This window comes from Lepeophtheirus salmonis, chromosome 14 (assembly GCF_016086655.4).
Source record: "Lepeophtheirus salmonis chromosome 14, UVic_Lsal_1.4, whole genome shotgun sequence".
Taxonomy (NCBI): Eukaryota; Metazoa; Arthropoda; class Copepoda; order Siphonostomatoida; family Caligidae; genus Lepeophtheirus; species Lepeophtheirus salmonis.
Window position 1 is genome coordinate 5,252,054 of NC_052144.2, and position 23,455 is coordinate 5,275,508.

General features: G+C 29.8%; 1 protein-coding gene across 1 annotated transcript in view; it reads left to right on the forward strand.

Moving 5' to 3' along the window:
- AkhR (Adipokinetic hormone receptor) overlaps positions 1–23,455 on the forward strand; it is a 172,374-nt gene that overhangs the window by 142,054 nt on the left and 6,865 nt on the right. Inside the window, exon 4 of the mRNA XM_040725348.2 lies at positions 7,736–7,841. Coding sequence (XP_040581282.1) covers positions 7,736–7,841 — 106 coding nt within the window. The remainder of the gene's footprint in view (positions 1–7,735; positions 7,842–23,455) is intronic.

Here is a 23,455-nt window from a genome sequence, read left to right on the forward strand (position 1 = left end):
AATTGCTTCTAACTGCAAGGGTATTCTGACAAAAAGTATTTATTTAGATCTTAATAAAACATTAGGAATACCCCCATATATGTACATAAAAAATAAATAATTAAAAAGGTTCTAACTGCATCTCACTCTATCTATAAAATACTTTTAGATCTGTATTTCTCGAACGTCAATCTTTTTTAATCATTCATTTCTTTCTTAGTTATAAATGATATATTGCCATGTTAGTATCTTAAACATCATAAGGGATAAAAAATTGTGTTTATTTTCGGCATGTTAAAAAAAAAGAGACCAAAATCCACATGGTAAACATAACCAATTGAAAAATGTTTTAGAGGAGAGTAGCTTAGCTGTCATGACGTTTAATTAAATCAGGTATAAGGATATACAAGAGCAAGAATTACTCTGATCTTGAGCGCAATTCCACTCAGAGTTCAACAAGGTCTCACAATTATAACTCTGCAGCAAATCCTTAAGATGACTCTCCGTCTTTTATAAGCACTCACGAGTATTCAATCAGGTTTTGAATATATGACGGGAAGTTCACAAAAAAAGAATGAAATGATAATGACAACAGCTAAGGAAAAGAAAATTCATACTTCAGATAACCAAAGAGAAGGCCTGCTAAAAAATACACACTTTTTACATAACTATACTTGACTTTTAAAGTCACACGTGTGTGTGTAGGAGTCAAGTCTTTATTATATATCAGTAATATATTTTGTACGATAAATAAATTTAGTCAAGAAATCTTTAATCAGTTCTATAATCTAGTCCACTAAACTTAATTATTTAAGATATTGTACCGTAACCCGGTTACACCAGTGAAAGGTATCCTCTGTTCCTAATTTATTTTTAAAAAAATTATTCATTTAGCCAACTTCATAAAAACTGATGTCTTCTAATTTGATTCCCGAAATTTGGATTGAAGTTTTATATTTTTAGTATACAAATAGCAAATTTTATATTTTTGACGCCCAGGATTCATTTTGTTATGATTTTTTAAATAAAATTTATTATTTCTGATTATCAAATATTCATACACGTATTTGTATAATTTTAAATTGATATTTACAAGCGCAAAATGAATTGAAAATATAGACAAGATAAAAATTGTGTAATTATCATAATTGTTCAACTGTTTATCATGTAATATTACACCTTTTTTTTATTTTTCCCCATTTTCACTTACTGAATTTTCGAAAGAATGTTCACCAAGGGAGAGTTAAATAATCATAATAACTTTTTATCTATATCTATTAGTAAGCATATGTCTTTTAAGACTATCACATGTACATAGATTTAAAATTTTTTACATATATAATTATAACATATAGCGATAAAAAAGAAAATATGATTTTAGTCTATTTATTTAAATGTACCATGTTAAAAATAATTAATATTTTATAAGCTTTTAAAAATTGACAAGAGTGTTTTTTATTATATTCATTTATATTTAAATATATTCTAGTACAACATCTGTCTCTTTTCTTAAATATTTAAACTGATATATGCCCAAACTGAACAAAGCAATATTATTATTCAAGACCAAAGTTTGGAAAAGTGGAATCCAACAGAAATCATAGGGGACACTCAAACAAACAATGGACAGCCGGAAAGATTTGGTTAATATTTTTTTTTGTCATGTGTCGTTTCTTAACATTTCTTTTTGATATTCAAATTCTTAGATAAATAAGTGAGCACCTTCATATATTTACTTGTGAATATTTTAAAATCTATTTGACATTGTCTTGTCAAGGAGAAGTATTGTTCACACAGTTTTCTCTCCACAATTCTGGTTTCCACTCAATAAGTTTGGCCGCACGTCATACTTGCACTTTCAAACTCAACATTGAAGATCGAATAATTGGAAAGTAGAAATTCAGTTAGTGCAACATTTTAATAATAGGGAAATAACACTCAATATGGAGTAGTGGACTCCTAATTTTGGATAAGGAATCCTTGGGATATTGGGTCTGTTAAGAGTGCAATCGTCTCGCAAGGTGGCATGAAAAGCAACGCCAGTCTATTGGAGGAGCCGAATGAAAAATATCTATAAGATGGCCCTCTTCTTAACATCTATAACAGTAAAGGGTTTAATTACTCCAGTTCAAAGAAAATACTGATATTACCTAGAAAATAAGATACAACCTATAAAAGACAGAGGTCTCCTCTTTCAGAAAAAGGAAAATTAAACGAATTGAACATACCTTCAAAAGTTAATTAATATAGCTTTAAAAGTAATGGCACAGAACAATTAGAACAATTAAGTATGGGTTAATGTAAGGAAGTGGATACATTTGTAGTCTTAGCCGAAAAGCGTGAGAAAAGGCCTGTTGTTCAAGCTCTCAGGAATCTAAATCGAGTTAGTCCAGCCAGTAGGAGACACTTCCTCCCAAGGGATAAATATAGAGTTCCGACATAAATACACAATTTATAAAATCATTAAGTTTAGAGCCCGATGCCTTCTCTATTTCCTTTCCATAACAATTATATTTCTAATATACAACGGGCCATGAAAGTATTTAGTTATTAACATTCAATAGGCTTCGCAGATATAATCTGCCTAATAGATTAAAGGAAAGAAGTTATAACAATAATATTGAATTTAGTCCCTAATACTCACTATATATCAAGAGTCACTGGAGTTGAAAATTTTACTCCAATCCCAAACTTGCAATGGCTTGGTTAATAATAAACATTTAATGTCAATTTGATTTCATGAACGTTAAGAGCAAAAAACTTTTTTAATTATTTGAATTCAATCTAAGGCCTTCAACGTAAAAAATCATTTAAACAACTTGATTTTTTACAACTATAGTTATTCAAAGACAATACTCCATAATAAAAGAACATGAAACCACTGATGAATTATAATCTTAACTCCGTAGCCTTTTTAAGTAGAACTTCAAAAATAATGAAATATATGATAGGAGTTTCATGCCCTGACGTAGTCGCTCTCATTGATATAAGACATTAACATTGTTCCATCTTTTCACGAACATTCATTCTTTTTTCTTCACAAAGGCAACAAGAAAGACAAGGCATCCGTCAAACACAAATGCCATTCTAAATCTATTCAATTCCCCAACATTTATAAAATCCAGGTCTTTTCGAAATCGAATTTGTTTATATACTATAGCAAAATATCATTGAGGTAAAATTACTAAAATATATCATGTCCGAAGGCAAAATGTCCAGAGGCAAAACTACGGGGAACCAGTAAAAAGAGTTAATGTATAGATTATTCCTTGCTTAGACACTAGTAAGATTAATACATGTTGTAATATTATGAGAATGTACTAAACATGTGACTACACGAATGTGAATATTAACGTTTCAATCTCAAGATCCGGTTTTCCAGGGATTTTTAGGGATTTTAAAATTAGTAAATGAAATTTTGAACACATATTAAACACAAAATCACGGCTATAAAGTTTTTTTTTTTTTTTTTTTTTTGATGCAGCAATTTTTTTGTCCTTTGGCTAAAATCCCTATTTGTTATTGTTGTTTAACTTATAGAATACGAAAAGGACCATTGAAATTATCAATTGCAGATCTGTCTATGAAAATAAGCTCTGTGCTTTAAAAAAATATATTTACCCAAAATTATATTCTTCTATAACATATTTCCTCTGTATTTCAAACAATTATACCATCAATAAAGCATAGAGAGGCCTATATAAAAGGACGCAGAGACAATCAAAATTTTATAAAAAACTTAACAACTGATAAAAAACACTCCAGCTTGAAATAAACACAAGTTTTTTTAAAGTTATTATGAATAGAGTTCCTACAATTTGTGTGTAATCATACAAAAGTCCAGAAAAATAAATAATCATATGGAAGTACTTTTTTTTCTCAAATGCTTTTTATTATTGCTAAAAATATTGAATAAATCTTATGGAAGTAACAAGAACGGAGCCTGTGAACTCTATAAAATAATCTGTGCACTATTATTGATGATTATGAAATAAGAATAGAGATACATGCATCATTAATAACTCATCAATTTATTGGTTGGAGGTCAGATCGGGTTACCTAATTTGAAAAAGCAAGACCTGTGGGCTATAAAAAACACTATTGGTGTTAATGATAACAGGAGCATTGAAAATATATAGTTAATAGTAGCTTAAACTGTAAGTATAAAAATATTCTTGTTTTATTTTAGAATATTTATTACTTTCTAAGGGTGTTTTGTTATTTCCTCGGATCCCTCTCACAAGGAAAATACACCCTACTGGATATATTTTTTTATTAATTTGAGATTACCATTACTTGATAAATGACTGTTCAAGTGGTTGTAGTCGTATAGAAGCAACTTGTATTAGTAAAAGAAAACCACAGGGGTTTGTTGTTATTTATACTTATGATCAAAGCCATATAAAATCTATTTTGGAGACATAATAGCTCACTATAGTGATCATAAATCAACTGATTGATTCTGTTTTTTTACCATTCCTGACAGGTTTAAGCCACTTAACATAAGATACATACACGAAATATAAAAATATACTTGAGATGTGACTTATCTTTTAAAAACATAATGTCATTGAAAAAATATAGCTTGAATTTATTTATGCTATTAGATATTTTTGGAAAATGATTTTAATGAAAAAGTATGGATTTACAACAATGAATAATGATATATAATAAACCAAAATTGAAAAATAAACAATTCATGATGTTTCATTTTCAAAAGAAGTACTTGATTCATAAAATTAATAATTCATTTAAAATATTTAACTTAACGACTGTAATTGATTACTTACACATCTTAAGACTTCCTTTTAATGGAATAATAATTTCCAAATTACAAAATGTCCAGATATATTTTTCGAATATTGTTATAATTATTTTTTTTGTATAAAATAATTACTTGGTGCCATTTCTTCTATATTACTATTTTGTTAATCTGAACAGATATTTAGAATATTATCTTTCAGATTTATGTCATTACAATCAGGATCTTTATTTGAAAAAAAAACAGTAGTCAGACATTCTACAATCCTTTTTTTTAATTTTATGTTTCCATTGAAATTACTTCATTCTTTCTAGAATAAATACTTTTACATTAAAAAAAAAGAAGATTTTCTGTTACAACATATCATCAGTTAATATAAAATTTAATTATTATCATCCTTCTTTGAATAAGAAGGAGCAATTTTTAAGAGGGCTTACATACAAGACCTGTACAATTGTTATTATTTCCCTATTATACAAATTTTGAAAGGTTACGAGTCATTTTTTTTCAATGTTATAAAGATAAACGTTGTAGAATAAATAATTGGCTATTGATTGCTTAGAATAACATCAACAAGCCCTCATCAGGTAAACGTTTATGTGGAGCGTGCAAAAAAGATCCTGAACCACCTCAAAAAACCTGTGGAGTCATAAAGATCTTTTTTAATGTTGACCCTGTCTTACACTGGCAGAATGATTAGTGACATTTGGGCATGTTGCAGAGGGGGTCCATTATGTTTCCACCACCAAAAACCCTGCTTCAGTGAATACATTAGAACTGGTTGCATCCATCAGGAAGGTCTTGAATTCCATGTGGTCCCCTTAAGGATACAGGCTGAAGGCTGATGAGAATGTCAAAATTAAGAACACCAAAGTTCTACCATGGATAAAATCCATCATCGTTAAGTTTCCGTGGGTGATCCAACAAGATGGAGCATCTGCTCACACTTTAGAAAAAACTCAAGAGTGGCTCCAAGCCAACCTGCAGTTATGGTGAAACGACTTCTTCCTGGCACACACCCAAATCCCTTAGACTATTCAGTCTAGGTACACGGGGAGTCCAAGGCCTGCAGGATAGGCTACACCCCCAACGGTACCCTGAATTCCTCCGTCAACAAAGCCTGGGCCTCCATGAGTGTCAAGTACATCCAGAGTAGCTGTAAAAGCTCGCACCACCGCATGGAGCTCCCCATCAATTCTGAGGACAAATACATTGACTACGACATGTCAATTAGGTTCCAATTTTTTTTTAATAAACTTGTTTCTTAATTAACTCAGGATTATGTTATCGACATCAATACTTTGTGTGTTAAAATAGGTAAACAATAATAGTGGGCCCGGTATATCAATGAGAGTTTATTTGTAGTTCCATAAAACTTATTTTTTCAAAGAGTTCATTTAACTTCCTTGTACCAAGAAAGTACATACACAAGCCTTTATTAAATTTATATTTCATAATAATTTTTATTGAAACTTTATATCTGTTAGTAATAGTGTTTGACTACATCTTTCATTTGAAAAAAAAAGTTTATCTAAGTTTGAATTGTTGAAGACTGATTGGAAATCAAATTTCTTTTTCTTGAGCCAATAATAAAATATAAATTTTTACACAATATCGATTTTCTATCAAACAGAACAATTTTTTTTTAGAGATTTGAAAATCTATAAATATAGAAATGAATGATTATGAAATAGCCTTCAATAGTTTTTGGGAATGATGTTGACAAAAAACAATCATGTTTTAACGAGCTTATGAATAAAATTACAAATATCAATTTTTAAAGTACTTCATATATTAAGAAGAATAAAAGAGGATCGTATTTATATAATTATGAGAGTCGTTAGAAAAAAGTAATTATTAATCGAGATATTTAAACTAGTTTGAACACTACACACCGTCGATACTAATGGATTGAATACGCTAGTTAACAAAAATGCCACGTAAGTAAAAAAATTACAGAAATGCAATCCAATGTTTTTAAAGCTACCATGTTATTCGGAATTACTGAAATAAATAATAAAGAAAAATTGTTGAATGTGGCTATCAGTAACGTCCAAATTGATGACACACAAATTAACAGTTGAAAAACTTTTTAAGACATACGATATTCGAGGGATAGTTATTTACGTAGCAAGATATTCAATGTTTTCCATCAGAATTCCACATTTCTGCTTAAAAAGTTTAAATTTTCCTGCAAATTTAATGAAATTTTATCCATCAGACTCTTCACGACATTTCAAAACTTAAAATTTTATCATCCGACAGTTTAGAAAACCTCATAAAAAAATTTAAGTAGTGTATAATACGTATAATACATGCTGTAGAATGATTATTTTTTTGTTGTGTTTTTTCGTATCTTATCCTTGTAGAAAAGGTTTGTTCATACATTTCTTAGTTGGTTTTTATATTATAATGGTGTATGCGTGAATATGATTGTTTATTTTTAGGTATTCATAAGTTAATTTATTTTAATTATAATATTATATTTTGTTATTATTAAAATTTTCCTTAATGCATTTTTTTTCATACAAGTAAAGACCATGCAACTGAGAAAAAAAAGTACAATTTATTTAAAATCTAATAAATTCCTTAACTTTGATTACGATGACAAAAATCAAAGTTGGTTGTCAGCTGAAGACATATAAAATATCAATAAATTTATTTTAAAAAAAGAAGATGTTTAAAAAAATCAAAACTTGAATGTCACAAAGGATTTGTTGCTTGAATCTTTTATTTATCAAGCTCTTCAGGTTTAATGGTAGTACATGAAGGTTGGTTCTTTGTAAGCCACATAATCATAAATTTTTGGTAATAAAAGCTATGTTCATGTTTCTAGAGGTAAAATCAATCAGGAAAATACCATTTCAATGGAATTACAAGAATTTATTGAATAACGTCAATATCAAAATTAAGCTCTGGTTCACATGAAAAAATATTACAATTTACATATAACTCTTAACAAAAAACAACATATTTCTTATATTTTTTTTTCAGATTTTATGCAATTGTATGCCCTTTAGCTGCAGGCAAGGCAATTAGGAACATGAGGGCCTCATTACTAATGGCATGGATTGGAGCAATTGTATCTGCTAGTCCTCAGGTAAGAATATGACGAAATTGCTAAAAGTAATAATTATATTAAACTATACATTTAAATCTATGTTTAAAAAAAAAAGAGCAAAGTTTGCAAGTTTGTCTGTCTGTTGATGCCTCACTTTTGAGGGTGTGTTTTATATCTTAGAACTGCTTTGCTACTTGATCTAAGAAATAACAACGAAGGAACGAGCAGAGAAGCTAAAGCTCAAAGTGTCATATAAAAAAAAGAAAAGAAAGAAGGATATATTTCTTTATTTCTGCAGCAAAGTTTGTCTCATTTTTGTATGTTTGTTGAAACTTATAATTCCGAGCAATGCCGGGTAGTACTACTAATATTAAATATCTTCTAAATAATGCAAGTAAATAACAAGGGTTTTTTTTTATGTAACACTATGCTGTGTACGACAACATAACAAGTTTTTTAAGTCAGAAAAGTGATCTTCTATAAATATTGGTAAAACATATTTAAAGGTTTGTTTAAAACCATTTTGAAAATCATATTAATAGGTGATGTCTTCCTTTGTACATTCAACAACCTTCAGTGTTTTTAATGATTGGTGATTTTTCCATTTTTTTCTTTTTAAATATATTTTGACTGACAGTTTTTAGGGATACATTGTTTTATTAAAAATTGGCTAAATATCTTATTTTGAAATTGGGAAGTATTAATTGATGATTACTGATTGGTGATATAGAACAGGACCTTTCAAATAAAAACCTAGTTTGAAAAAGAGGGAGTTCTCATCTTTCAGCTACTTAATTGAAATTCCTTAATCTTATCTTCTTAAACTCAACTTTACATTAAATTCTACAATAATAAAACTCTTGAATAAATTTGAGTCTTTCAGTGTTCTCGATGCCATAGCACAATGTTAGTTAAAAAAATATGCATATTGACTTTTAAAGGCTTTTGATACACTCCCACAAATTTATGATGAAGGAATTAGTTTAAAACTGATTTTTAGATACATTGGTCAAGATGATATCTGCAGTATTCAGTAGGTTTACATTGACAATCAATTACAGAGAACTCTAAATTTTTGATCCAACGAGGAGCAATGCAAAGAGATTTTCTTTCTCCATTGCTGTTTATTGCTGCAATCAACCAACTTTATGATGACCTCAGAGCAGATACAATTTCAAAGTATAAGGTTTTAGGAAGATGACTCTTACAGGGATGTTTTATGCAGATTACCTTATTTTATTCCTAAATGGGAATAAGAATGGCATTGCACGTTCAATGGCATCCTCAATTGAGATCTTCTGGCTCTTTTATGAGGTATCACGTTTAGCAATATAAATAAGAAAAACAGTAATTATTTAAGCTACAAAAGATCACTTTAGATCAGTTTTAACATTTTAAATTCTTAAAGTAAACGTTTTTACCGGGAATAAAGGTGTCCTGCGACCTCTTGCAGAAAAATTATAGAGAAAAAATAATGAAAACGTTGGAGCTAAGCACGAAAGATTTAAATTGACTCACTTTCCCGTCTTGAACATATGACTGTCTTGAATATAAATACACTACAAAAAGTATTTCACCTCCTCAGATAAATTCCATACTCATAACAACTTTGTGAGAAAATATACCTGATCAAAGATTACTTGGGCTTTGGGAATTCAAAAACAATTGTCAGTTGCAAAAAAACAGACGCCTCTATCCAAGACTAAGGTATAGGTTCATTGAGCGTAAAAAAATGTGGTGAATTCTTAATTCTAAAAATACTTCTTGCAAGCTGAGATTTCCCTGCAGACAGGATCAAAATCAAATTTTGTATGAACACGGGATATCAATTCAACGGAAGAATATTTTTGGGGCTAACATAACTACTCAATGATCTAAAAAGACCTTAGAGGAACCATATGAGAGATTCTTAGTCAAGAATCACCCCCTTGCTTCTCGTTGTCATGGGTATTCACGAGCCTTTAAACTATAATCCGATGCTTCGAAGTGCTGGTGAGTTCATGAAAGAGATGTAACTAACGACCATTGGTCAATTCCATAATTATAACCAATTGGAGCTAAGAAACTTCATCCTTATATTGCGTAAAGGCGTTTCTTATTGAAATTTCCAGCAGGGAAAAAGTTCATCGGGTCCAACTCACATCACTAAGTGACAAAAAATCAAACATCGATCTTTTATATTAAGGAGGCAATGGATCTAAGGCCCTTTGATTATTATTGAAAAAAAAAAAAAATGAAACTAGGGTATTTTCCAACCCATGTTAAAATTGATCTACACATTATTTTTGGCATCGATTCTTTAATCTCCGAGACAAATGGTTGAGATAACAATAAGTGACGTCATTTATTTTTACGAACTAGTTTCAAATTTAAGCGGAGGATAGAGTATCCCACTTCTGTAAAACAGAGTTGGATACTTTTTTTCATATATTTTACACTTGTCCTAAGATAGTACAATAAAAAAATAAAAAATTGCAATCTATAAATTAATTGTAAACGCTCTTGTTCCATTACACTATATTTTGAACCTTAAGATTGGCTAGTATCAATTTTGCCTCAGCTCAAAGACGCTTTTAAAATAAAATCTATTATTTCAAGGATCCAAAGTGATATTAACAAAATAAAACTTTAAAGTAAACCTATTCCGGTTGGGCTCGAGAGTCTTGTTTTGAAAAGAATGGAGTCATTACGTAGCTTCCCAAAAAATAGAAGAACGGTTCAACGTTTTTAAACAGAGGAATTAACAAACGCCTTTTGATACAGAAAAATATGTCGTAAGTCCCCTCGTTAGCTATGCAATTTCATGCCCAAATGATGTATTCTCTCTTTTGTCTTATAGTCGAATAAAAAAAAGAGATTTCATTTTCAATAAATATATAACAGCTATTAAAACTGAAATAATATTTAGTTATATCTTTAAATGGACATTACTCGAAGGTGTTTCATAGACAATTTGTGCTGAAACAATTGAAATCAATGACTGACAAAGTCCTTACAAATAAGATCATGCTCTGCTTCAATGATGGATTCATTTTCAGTTTGCATCTTAGCAGATGTAGTTGCATTCAAAGTAGATCTTTGACATTTCTGTATCTGAGTGGAGAGAGATTTTAGATGATTTAGAAACCTGCTGTGAATATCAAAAGGTGCCAAAAAATGTCCTTAGTTTTTCAATTCTATTACACAAAAAAGAAAATACCATACTGAAAGTGGAGTGAACAAATTCCTTAAAACTCAAAAGGTACAAAGGAATTGCTTTTAAACACGCAATTTTAGAGTATTCTTGCGGGAAAAATGCATTTATCGAGGGAGATTTGTTGATACTCTATTATAACCAGAAAAACACAAATTCTAATAACGGACTGTATTTTTTTCGCGAGAGGGTTTCCATATTATTATATAATTCCATGAAATTTAGATTTAATTTAAATATTTGAACAAACACATTAGTAGTAATATGTGCAGACGCACTCTTAAATACTTAGCCAATTATTTTGTTTACATAATCTATACACAAACAATTGTATGACGTTATGTATGCTATATATTGATTTAAACCACTATTAAAATATCACAAAAAACCTTGACTGATTTTATGCTTACATTTAAGACAAGAGTAAATAACTGTGAAAACAAATTTCCCCTCCAAAAATCAATGAAGGTGTTTTGTGATATTTTAATAGTGGTTTAAATCAATTAGTGAGTAAAAGATTGATGATGGTGAATAATCAAATTTAAACAAATATGAATTTGAAAATGATTTGAGGTTTCGATTTTAAAGGTAGAATGGTGTTATGCAAAGGACCACATACCAAAATCAACTTCTTCATAGGATTCCAAAATAGTTAAAAAGAAGACTAACCTTTGACAAATAACAACCACAAGACAAATTCTTATATTCTGTAGGAAAACCTTAATTTCAATTCGTTTTCCCTCAACTCTTGAGGAATGAGAAAGGTTGAGCTATGATTACATTTGATAATCTGTCTCCCACTCCAAGCTTTTATGCAAGTTAATGTACAATACTTCTCAGACCGTTCAAAAATATCATTCCTGATATTTTAAATAACAATCACAGACTTTTTACATAATACTTCATGAACACAAGGTGTATCTTAGGACATAACTGACCATGTATAGGCCATTTGCCCTAAGAAAGCATAAATCACAAGGGTTTGCTTTCATACAATTAATTCAATTCCAAGGAATTCCACATAGATCCAAAACTAAGGACGTATTCAGTAATTTTTCAATAAGGACATATTTCAACCGAGAACATTCAACTTAATTTTGTATCTATTGTACTCTCTTCTAAAAAAAAATCAATTTGAACTTGGCTTACGAATGCACGAGAGTAAAACTTGAAAATCAGACCACAAATTAAACAAATCCACATGTAAATGTCTATCAATAAAAATGTCGAAATATAAGCCACTAGTTGTACACGTATTAATACAACTAAAAGTTCAAAACGAGCCAAAGTCTTTTAAACCTTGGTTGTTATTTTAGATTTACTAATGTTAAGTTTTGTCTCAACATTTTTATCACTAAAAAATGGACTTTAAACAACACTTTCGTAAGCAAGCTTTTTGCATCCCACAATGCATGCAATTCAAGTTGACATATTATCAAAGAAATATCTAAAATAACTATCTAAATCAATAAATATACTTATCTTCAAATAATTATAAACTTTTAGTGAGACTAAATCTAGATTTATGATATGATAAAACTCCACACAACTCACATATCTATAAAGATTCATAATCTGAACAAATTTTATTTTAGCTCACTTATGCTTTTCCTCCTTCGTAAACAATATTTGATCCTGGCATTGTCTATTCAAATGAGAACATTGCTGTTTTGTATTGTACAGCTTTTAGCTCCAGATTCACATATTGTAATTTCAACAGGATATGAATTAATTAATCAAGCAACTTCAAAGATATCCAGTTATCATAAGACATTGTATGGAAGAGTATGAGCAGATCTTCTATAACCTAAAAAAATTAGCGAGATCCATTCCTTGTATGACTTCAAAAACCTAATGAACATTTATCAAAATAATTAATAACAAATGTTGATGGTACTGTCTAAGAAAGATGATATATAATTACTTTGTCCAAAATATAATGATGAATGATGAGTTCTGTGACATCTATCAACCTTACATCTTCCTCGGCCTTTTACGGATAAAATTCCTCTAAACATTTAAAAGTACTATTTAAATTTTGTAGCTTGTTCTTAGCGAAAAGGTAATGGTTATTTGTAAATGGAGTACACTTCCTTAAAAAATTATTAGATAACTTAAACAGGTTCGAGCAATGGATGATGGATAACTATTTGATACTTTAGAGATTGATTAGGAAGAAGCCCTTCATAAATGAATGAATGACCACTCGCTATTACATATATTTATTGTGGTTAAAATCATCATTTTTTGAGTTGTCCTTGACGATGCATTTACAAAATCAAAGCTTAATCATCATTTCATCTATTAATTCATGTAAAATATAATTTTTATTATAAAGAGGGAGAAGATTAAAAAACTTTTAAATTAGATATTAGATTTTTTTTTCTATGCATTAGCATAACCCTTTTAGAAAGGGTTTATCTGTGAATATTGTATATAGCATGTGATATTTTATCCGTATCTTAATATTTTTCAAAGAACTCTTATAATAGATAAATTATAGTTTGCAAATATATCATTCCACGATTCTGTAAAATTATAATTTACATCATTCTAAAATAAAGGTAACATATTAATTTTAATTTATCTCATTAGAGAAATCCGATAAAATTTATTTTTAAATTTGTGCATACAATGATATTAACTCATACGCATACGTCATGTATTAATACCTAGATTTACTATACAAATCAGGTCCAAATCAGCCTCTATTTCATTTTTTGTAATTCAAACCTGAAAAGCGTTGTTTATTTTCCAAAATGCTTATCATTTTTGAGGATAGATTATCTATTAATAAAATTGTAATGAATAACAAAGAGTAGCACTGACGATTTGTTGAGGAGGAAAATTGACAATCGACATCACAGTAATTCTGTCGTTTGTCATTGCTGGATTGGGGTGAAGCTTATTCTTTAAATATTGGATGTATAAGATTTTTAAGGTTTTCAAATATTTTATTATACTGTAAATATCATTGAATCATTTTGAACTCTTTAGAAAAAGTTTTAGAAAAGGCTGTAATGTTTTGAAATTTTACATTTCCATAAAAAATTGTTTTATTTTTTATTATCTGTAAAATACAGATTATAAATTTTTATTTAAATTGATTAATTTGGTTTGATAAAATGTCCATCTACCGGGTGTCCGGAAAGTCCTGACTGATTTCTAACTTCCAACTTCATTAAGATCTACAAGGACTAAAAGTAGAGATATAGAGAAATGTTTATAATAAAAAAACTTCGCTTGGTTATAATCTATAATATGTTTTTAATAATTTGGCCTTTAGCTTCCATAACAGCCACAACACGGGGACGGAAGGAGGAGCAGGTGTTCTTGATGTAGGTGGGGTCCATCTTGGCCCAGGCCTTGATGATACTGGCCTTGAGAGCTTTGGTACTGCTGTGGCGTTTTTTGCAAGCCTGCTTCTCAATGTACGTCCAGATGCTGAAATCCAAGGGGTTCAGGTCGGAGGAGGAGGGGGGGCCAGAAGTCCTTATGCCAGAATTCCTAATTCTCCTTCAACCACTTCTGGGTGTTCTTGACTGTGTGTGCGGGTGCCCCATCCTGCTGGAAACACACCCTCTTGCCAGGATACTCCTTCCTGATCCATTGGACCACCTTGGTCTTGAGCACCTTGATATAGTCCTCCAAGGTGAGCCTGTAGCCCTCTCAGAAGAAGACTGGAGGCATGGCTTTACCATCTGAGCCAACAACTGTGTGCTTGGTCATGGACACATTTTTCTCAGATCCCACATACCTATTAAGGCTAATGTAGCGATCATTTTTGCGGTTGAAGACAGGATCCACTGTAAAAGTTTTATCATCGGAAAAAATGAGAATTCTGTCCCCATTACTTTTCATGTTGTTCAAAATCTTCGTGCATCGGATGTATCTGGCCTCCATATTGGCCATGGACAACATGGGACGGGTGGTACAGACCAAGGACTTGCCCCCAATGTCCTTGACAATGTTGGCAGCAGTAGTCTTACCCATGTTGTTCTTCTTGGCAATTGTTCTGATGCTCAGAAGAGGGTTTATCTTGATCTGGGCTCTGATCTTCTTCTTAGTGGCCTTGGTGGCCTTTACGACAGATCTCCTACTTCGAGGCTTGTCTTCAAGTCCTTCCCCCTGGTCCAACCTCCTCTTGATCCTGCCAATGGTGCTGACGGACATACTGGTGGCCTCAGAGATCTCCTTGTGGCTGATTCCTGCACGAAGTAGAGCAGCTACTACATGTCTTTTAGCCTCCATGTCAAAAACAATTATGAATTTCGAAATGTTATTAAACCAAACTTGTTAATCTAAAAACGGTCTTTAACTTTTATTTAAGTTATGCATCTACATTTTCAGAAAAATAATATGATTAGTAAAATAAGTTGTAGCTTTTCGCCTATCTCTTTGTTCGTTAATTTATCACAACCAATCAATTCATCAGATACATATTCAAATTTGCAAGTACGCATATTGTTTTATGATAATAAACAAAAAAATACAAAATAGGATATATGTATTTGACCTGGATGACTTTTTTATGATCTTAATTTGAGGAAAAATATCTATAAAACTATTTATATTATCTAAAAAATTTAGTAATTCAAATACTTTTATATATTGAGGCCAAGGGCAACGACAGATTTTCAAATTTTAACACTTAAGGGTCGTTTGGCTACCTCTAGATATTTTTTTAAATAGTTAAGAAACATATGAGACATTTGCCTCTTCATATTTTGAAAATTTTATAAAATAATGTTACCCTTATTGCTAAATAAAGAGTTGAATTTGTATTTATTACCTACCTTCTATGCTCATCTAAAAAAATCAATTTTTGCATAATCCTCATCTTAAGTACTCTAAATTATTTGCTTCAAAGTGTTCATCTTACTTTTTTGTTTACAACTTATTCTTAACATTTGAATGTACATAATATATATTGCAGGAATGTTTAGGGAAAGGTTCAGTGATAAAATTAAAGAAAGAAGTAAATATTGTGCACATATGTTTAATAGTCTATAATTGCTGATGAGATATTGAGAAACTGTGATCAAATACTGTATTGTGTATAACGTTGATTAAGAGAGTAATAAAAACTATATGCATATTACATATACTTGTAATATCTTATGAACAATGCATATAATATGTAACAAAAAACAATGACAAAATTTCTAGTGTTGTATTAGAGGTATAACCATCGAGTTAGGTCGAGTTCAATCGATAGGCCATCATCAAACTAATTAATATATATAATCTTCAAGGTGGTTTGATATTTTGTATATTGAAGACCTAAAATAAATGTTTCACATCACCCTCTATGTGAGGAATGGTGACTGGAAGATTAGCCCCATGAATTTTAGGCCTTATATTTAGATTATAACATAAACGTATGTTTGTAATTATTTTTTGAGTTAAAAAAATAGGTCTTTCTTCACTTAAAATTCTTTGTAATTCCTATCTTACACGGATTAATTTGTAATGAGAGCATTTTAATTTAATTTGAATGTATAACATTTATAGTAAATGAATTTAAGTTCTTATTATGATGAATTCGATCTGGTTTTTTACCTGTCAGACCAACAATTGTACAAATAAAATTTCTGATTGTTATAATTAATTTTGTTCAAAATGTATCCATTATAAATTTGTATTTGCCAAATATGGCACCATATGCAATTAATGGTTATGTCTAATTAATTTTTCAATATTTTTCAATTATAAACCTATTCTATGTATCCAATTCATAGTCATATATATGAATTATTGGTTAATTGATGATATTTTTAGAAGTAATAAAAATTAAGTATTTCTTATTTTTTTGCTTTATATGGAAAATTGCTTCTGTTATTGGTTTAATTTTCTATATTATAATATAATAGATTCACAAATGGCAGGTTTTTATAAATAAATTAATAGTTACAAGACATAATTTTTTTAACAAGTAACTCTACGATAAGGTATTGAGTAAATGCCAAAAAGTTTTTAGTTCTTGAATATATTGAGTGAAAATGTTAGTAATTATAGCAAATTCCCTGTACTTTCCCTAATTTTGAGCCTTGGAGAACATAAAGGTATGATCATATTTTATCGTTTAATACACGATTTGTGTAGGAGGCTTACTTATTATGCATATAAAATGAATTTTGAACTATGTTCAAATTTGAAACCCCATAATTGTAAACATATGATAAACTTAAGACGATTACTTTTTAAAAAGGGATTTTCTCTAAAAATAACATATGCATTATTTCGTAAAAACGGCACTAATTACCTTCATTTTATAAAAATATTTAAAAAAATCAAACAAAATATAATATTTTAACGATTATTAATATGTATGCAGTAATGTAATATTAGTAGAGCGTAGTTTTTATATATTTTGTGGTCCCCAAGAAAAAATATATTTCTTATATTGGTTGCTTCTAATAAAAATAGTACATAAGTCAAAATTTTGTATAGATATGGAATATAATTACTATTTGATTTGATAGAAATATGCTTCACAATAGATGGACCGTTACACAAAAGTGACACATAAATATGAGTTAAGAAATATGAAATTTGAAAATCTCTTTTTCTAATTGCTACCTCAAAATATTTTTTGATTTACCAAAGCTATCATCCTTATTCTTTTATTCTTGAAGAGAGAATAATCAATAAAATATGATCCCTAGTGTGTGATAGACAAAAAGTAATTCAGAGTATTTGTTGTGGAGTAATAATTTGAAGTAAGTCCCTATTTGTCTCGGAGCATATTTAAGAAACGATATCGTTGTAATTCCTACCTTTATTATTGCAAGATACGGAGGGTGGCTATTGCTAAGTGCCTTCATATCAGTTCACCGCTAATTTAATGAAATATCATGACAGCTATGTTGTGTCAGGGTCAGCACGTTAATTTTTGGACATAGCTGATATTTTTTTAAAGTTTTTATTTTACAATATATAATATAAAAAATACATTATAAGAAATTGTGTAATTACAATTAGAAAAGTAAAAAAACATTGTAGTTTAAAATTAGCGCCCACAGACAAAAATACCTTTTTATTTACAAATCTACACAAAAAATTGATATATTAAATAAACAACAACAAATAATAGTAATAAAACCACCACCAACAAAAAAAACCCAAAAAGTCAGAAATCTAAAACTAAGTGCTCAGGATTGCCCTATTTTTATGTCTATCAAATATTTTGATATAGCGTTTTAAATTTTAAATGTACTTTAAGGTGTTCTTTTGGAAAGTACCGTAAAATATCCAAAGCTACATACAATATTAATGTATCATCCTTGGTGATTTTCAAATCTAAAGCCGTGAATCTTGACGCGGCAGCAATAAGTATGCATCTTAACTCCATGCTATCCATTCGTTCCTTCAAGTTCAATTTTTTTGCTACTAAAGACTTGGAGTGAAGTATGTTATACCCGATTACTTTAGCGCCTTCTCCGCTGGAATTAACTTATTTTTGGGAAGCCCAATAAGAATTATGGTCGAGATGTGGTTTGGGAGGTGTGTATATGTCATTCTAAGTTCCATGAAACAAACTTTGTTTCTGCTTTCTTTTGCAACGGAAAGAAGGACTTCCCTTTCAGAAAATATCATTAAATTCTTATTTAAAATTGGCACAATTTGCTCACCTAAAATTATTGCAATAATTCTAAATGCTTCATTAAGCACTGTTATGGGGCTCCAATGACAAAAAGTCCATGATGTTACATTAGTCAACGCTCTTAAAAGACAGCCATGCTTCTCCATTGATTTCACAATAGAACTTAAATACGTCACAATTTCATTTCGTTGCCCAAAAATAAACTTTTTTAATGATTCTATAAGGTACACATGCTTAATCAGATTTAGAGTTTTTGCTCATAAAATTTCCAATAATGTCTTCAGATAAGATAGTGCGCCTGTATTTTTAAGCCAAAGACTGAAGTTACTTTCCTATTGAATTTTCATATTCTCTTCTTCATCAACTATATCATGAATTATAAAATTATTGATTGTATCAGCAGGATATGCCTGTCAAAATCAGAACCTTGTGTTAGAATAACATATAACTTATCTTTAAATATTCCTCTTTCTTCATTTCTTCTTTAGAGAAAATTTATGGTATTCACTTGAATAGTATAACTAAGAAGCAGATAATGTACGCTCATATTTTAATGTCAGCCTACGTTGAAGACTTTGTTGTAAATCTTCATCTTCCAAGATCCAGCGAGGCATTTTGTATTTTTTATTTGATAGTCATGCTAGAAATACTATTGAACGATTTAATGATCAGATAAGGGTTCTGTGAGGTATTTTTCACTCGTTGTTTTATCAATAAAACTAAACAAGCCAAAACTAAATCTATTCTTTAAGTCTTTTTTCCTGTTTTGTATGACATTTTTTCATTCGGTAAAATTTTCTTAAATAAATCAACTATATTCATCTCCAACAGAAAGCTTTCTTTAAAATATACCAGTTTGAACTAATAATCTTACTTAAATCCACAATTGTATCACCAACATGAAGAGGAAACTAACCCTTTATGTCCTAGTGATAGATAAAGATTGGGATTTAAGGACATTAGTCTTTTCATAAGAGCACGTCAGACCTTACGCAACTTCCCTTCACAGATATTGAGAGAAATTTTGCGATTGATTCCTATATTTTCTTTGGAATCAGCAAGACTTGGGATTTTTTTTTTCTCAAAAGTATTTTGAATAGTAGATGAAAGTATGGATATTTTCAATTACAAAGTAGTTGGCACACAAAAAAAACCTACCTGTATGATCTCTTCTAAATATTTTTTTTTTGTTTAAATTCTTTGGCTTACGTATCAGAATAGCTTCCTGAAGTACATCTTGACGTTTACTTAAAACAACTTTCCAATCCTTTAACACCGAACAGCGTGTGAGGCTTCAGATGAAGGTCCTCTCTCCTCATTTGTTCTATTTTAATAATTTTGTGTACCATACAATCCTCTTCTGCGATGAGGATTGATAGTATTTCGGGATTTTCAGTCCTCTCCTTTAAATCAAATCTTTCTGTATTTGTATTAATCTCTCGAACCTTCTAGTCACTAATTTTTGGTTCATTAGTATTATCATTTTTATCCTTTTTCTAAGAAACTTCCTTTTCTTGATTCTGTAGATAGTCCGACCACTTCTGATTCTTATTTGGACAGATTTTAGCAAAATGACCAGTTATATAACATTTTGCTGATGTCCTATGTTGATTTGAATAACTAAGTCTGGTTTTTTAAAGAATTTAGATAATTATATTAAGGGTGAGATATCTCTTGAGGATTCATTTACTTTCAGTTATTAATTTCAAAAGAAATTAGTTGGCAAACTTACAAGGAAGTACTCAAATAAATATGTTTTTACGTAATTTAAGGAAAAACAAATCAAATTTAATAGTCTCATCGCTTCTTGAACAGGCGTTTTCCATTATATTTTTCTTATTATTTATGATCAAAACGTACACACCCACCAATGCATAGTTGTTCAAAATAATAATTATTAATTATCTTGTTTAATATGTGTAGACTATGAGTGCACAAAAACAACAACAATAAATAACGTGTATTATCTCTGGTAGAGAACCGAAAGAAGTAAAAAAATACTTATTCTGGAATATCTGTATTTCTCCTATGAAAAACGGCATCCATAGAGTACTTTACAGAACATGGAATCTTTTGATATCACAAAACTATCGGAATGTCACTTCGGATATTTATTTTATTTGATGCATGCATAACAATTAATACGGACTTTAAAAGGATCTAAAGATTTGAGTGTATTATGTCTTTATAACATTCTAAAGTTTGTACTAAAATAATGATAAATTTATTTTATATACATATCTACGACTATGTCAATAAGCTAATCACATCAAACTGAATTACTTAAATCCGTTATCTTTTTTTACTGAAATCACTTTAAAAAATCAATTTTTAATCCAATTTGACATATATATCATTGAATATATTTTTTGGAATATGGGATACAAAAAAATATTTCCCTGATATCAAATAAACGGACATATTTTATGGGATATAACGATGTACAAAAACATGTTTCTATTCATAGATTGTTGTGGATAATTGAGACCAATAGCCCAATACTTTGAGCAAATGATAATATAAATCTCTAGATGGCTTTGGGATACATCATTTAGTCAAGTGTCATGGACTGATTTATTGATAACAATTTCTTAGAAAAAATAAACCAAGCAAACACATCCATTCAAAAGTGTGCTCAAGGAAATGTTTCATTGATCTAGAAGTAAGAAACAAGAGTGACATATTTTTGTAAATATTTTGTATTTCTTTAGAAAATCTCGAATCATTTATCATTTCCAAAAAAATAGAGCGGTATAATTATAATATGAGAAACATAATAAATATGTTTTTGAGTACTACTTATTCAGTCAGTACTATATATAATATTTTTGACGGATGTGGCGAGTTAACACAAAACAACCCTTCGAAATTCCTTTGAATAGGTTAGGAAAAAAGTAATGTTGTAATTTACGCTTTATTTCAATGATTTATAAGAAGTGTTACAGTCATCCTATTTAAGCCATATATGCCCCGTTCTCTTTGATAGCTTGTTGCCAACAAAAATCCATCTACATAATGCCATTCTCGTAGATGCCCTTGCCCCTATTGGCTAAAAACTTGGACAACCAATTTTCAATGGGCCAGATCATCATCATGATGACTTGTTGTGTCCTATTCACCAATGTTGGTCGCTTTTGTTCCAATGTCAGCTTCAAACAGTCGAGTTGTTCACGAACGAGGGTTGAATTCACCGGGGGGAGGGAGGAACTGGAACACAAACCGAAAGAGTATCGACCCTGTATTCATTGGGAATATTTTTGATTGGGTTTTTCCAATTCATGTAGTAAAATGTAAATTATGACGAATTTCTTTCTTTGAGACTTGCATACACGACGCACGATAATTAACGACTGAACCGACCAACCGCAATATTCTACAAATAATGTTTTTAAAGTAGGAGTACACTCTATAAAGGTCCATTTCTTACTTTTTTTCTTGAAATGTTGAGCTCTCATTGACTAAAAATATGCATATGAGTAAAAAACAATGACTAGAAAGTTTTTAGGAATTTTGAAATAGTTTTTAGAGCCCTTAAGTTTTGAAAATTTACTCTTTTTTTTCTAAGAATGTGTCTTTTTCTTTTAATATCTTCCAATTACATGCAGATATTATTAAATAAATTTTGCAATTTGTAATTAAATAGGAGTGAATGATATGTTTTTAACCTACTACTCACAGTGCACATTATCTATCTTTTTCCAAAAATCAAACAGCCGCATCTTTAAGGTAAAATTATATAATATTAAAAAAAGGGTATTGATTCTTCTTTTAAGGTTGGTATTGGATATTTAAAAATAACTATGACATTGATTGTAAGAGTATTTTTGCATATTATTTTGTTAATCATGCTACTATTTCTTTTTTATTTGGTAAATTACGATTTAACTTATTTATGAGAGGTAAATTTAAACAAAAAACACGAAAATAAAGGCAGAAACAACAAGTAGTCAAATCAAAGATTTTTGAAAGCTTGGATACCAAGAAACCCAAATAACTGGTGCAAAGTTACCCATAAGAATACACAGGTTTTGATTGTTTTGTGTATCGTCATATAATTTTGAAAAAAAAATCATTTGTGATAGTGCTTCAAATGTAATAACAACCACAAAAGTTTCATTATGAGTGGAAAAATCCTGAGAAGAATACAAATCAAACATCTAAGACTCTTCAATCAAATATAAATGCCTATGAGATTAAACTAGAAGATTTGTTCGACATTGCAAATAATAGTATTGACAACAACGTGTAAGACTTCAACATCATCAGATAATCGATACGAAGGGCAGGCATACATGGGAAAGAGAATATATACAATAACTTGACCGACAAATTTGATCCCAAATCTCCTTTAACTCTACCTTGGGATGGTAAATTGTTGAAGGACCTGACAGAAAAAAATAGGGTATCGTGGACCGGTAATTACATCTGGATTCGGTACTAGTCAACTTCTGCGTGTTCTTAAATTATTATCAGGAACTGTTAAGACCTAGGCAAAGCTATCTACGAGTTTCTTGAGGATGGGGATGTCTAACATTTGGAAAGAGCACTATGTTTTGATACAAAAGCTATTAACAATCGTAAGATTAATGGTGTATGTGCATTGCTTGAGTCAAAATTGGAAATAAATAATATACACTTAACCTGTCGACATCAAGTATTTGAATTAGTTTTAGCAAGTGTTTTCTCCATTTTTAAGGGTCCTCATCTGGACTTTATCTTTCAGTATTTAAAAATTTCAGAATTTTTTTAAGTTAAAGATTCACAAATATTACTGTTTGATTAAAAAATAAAGATAAATATTGAGTAATAGGTTAAAAATATATTTTACTCCTATTCAGTTCAAATCAAAGACAT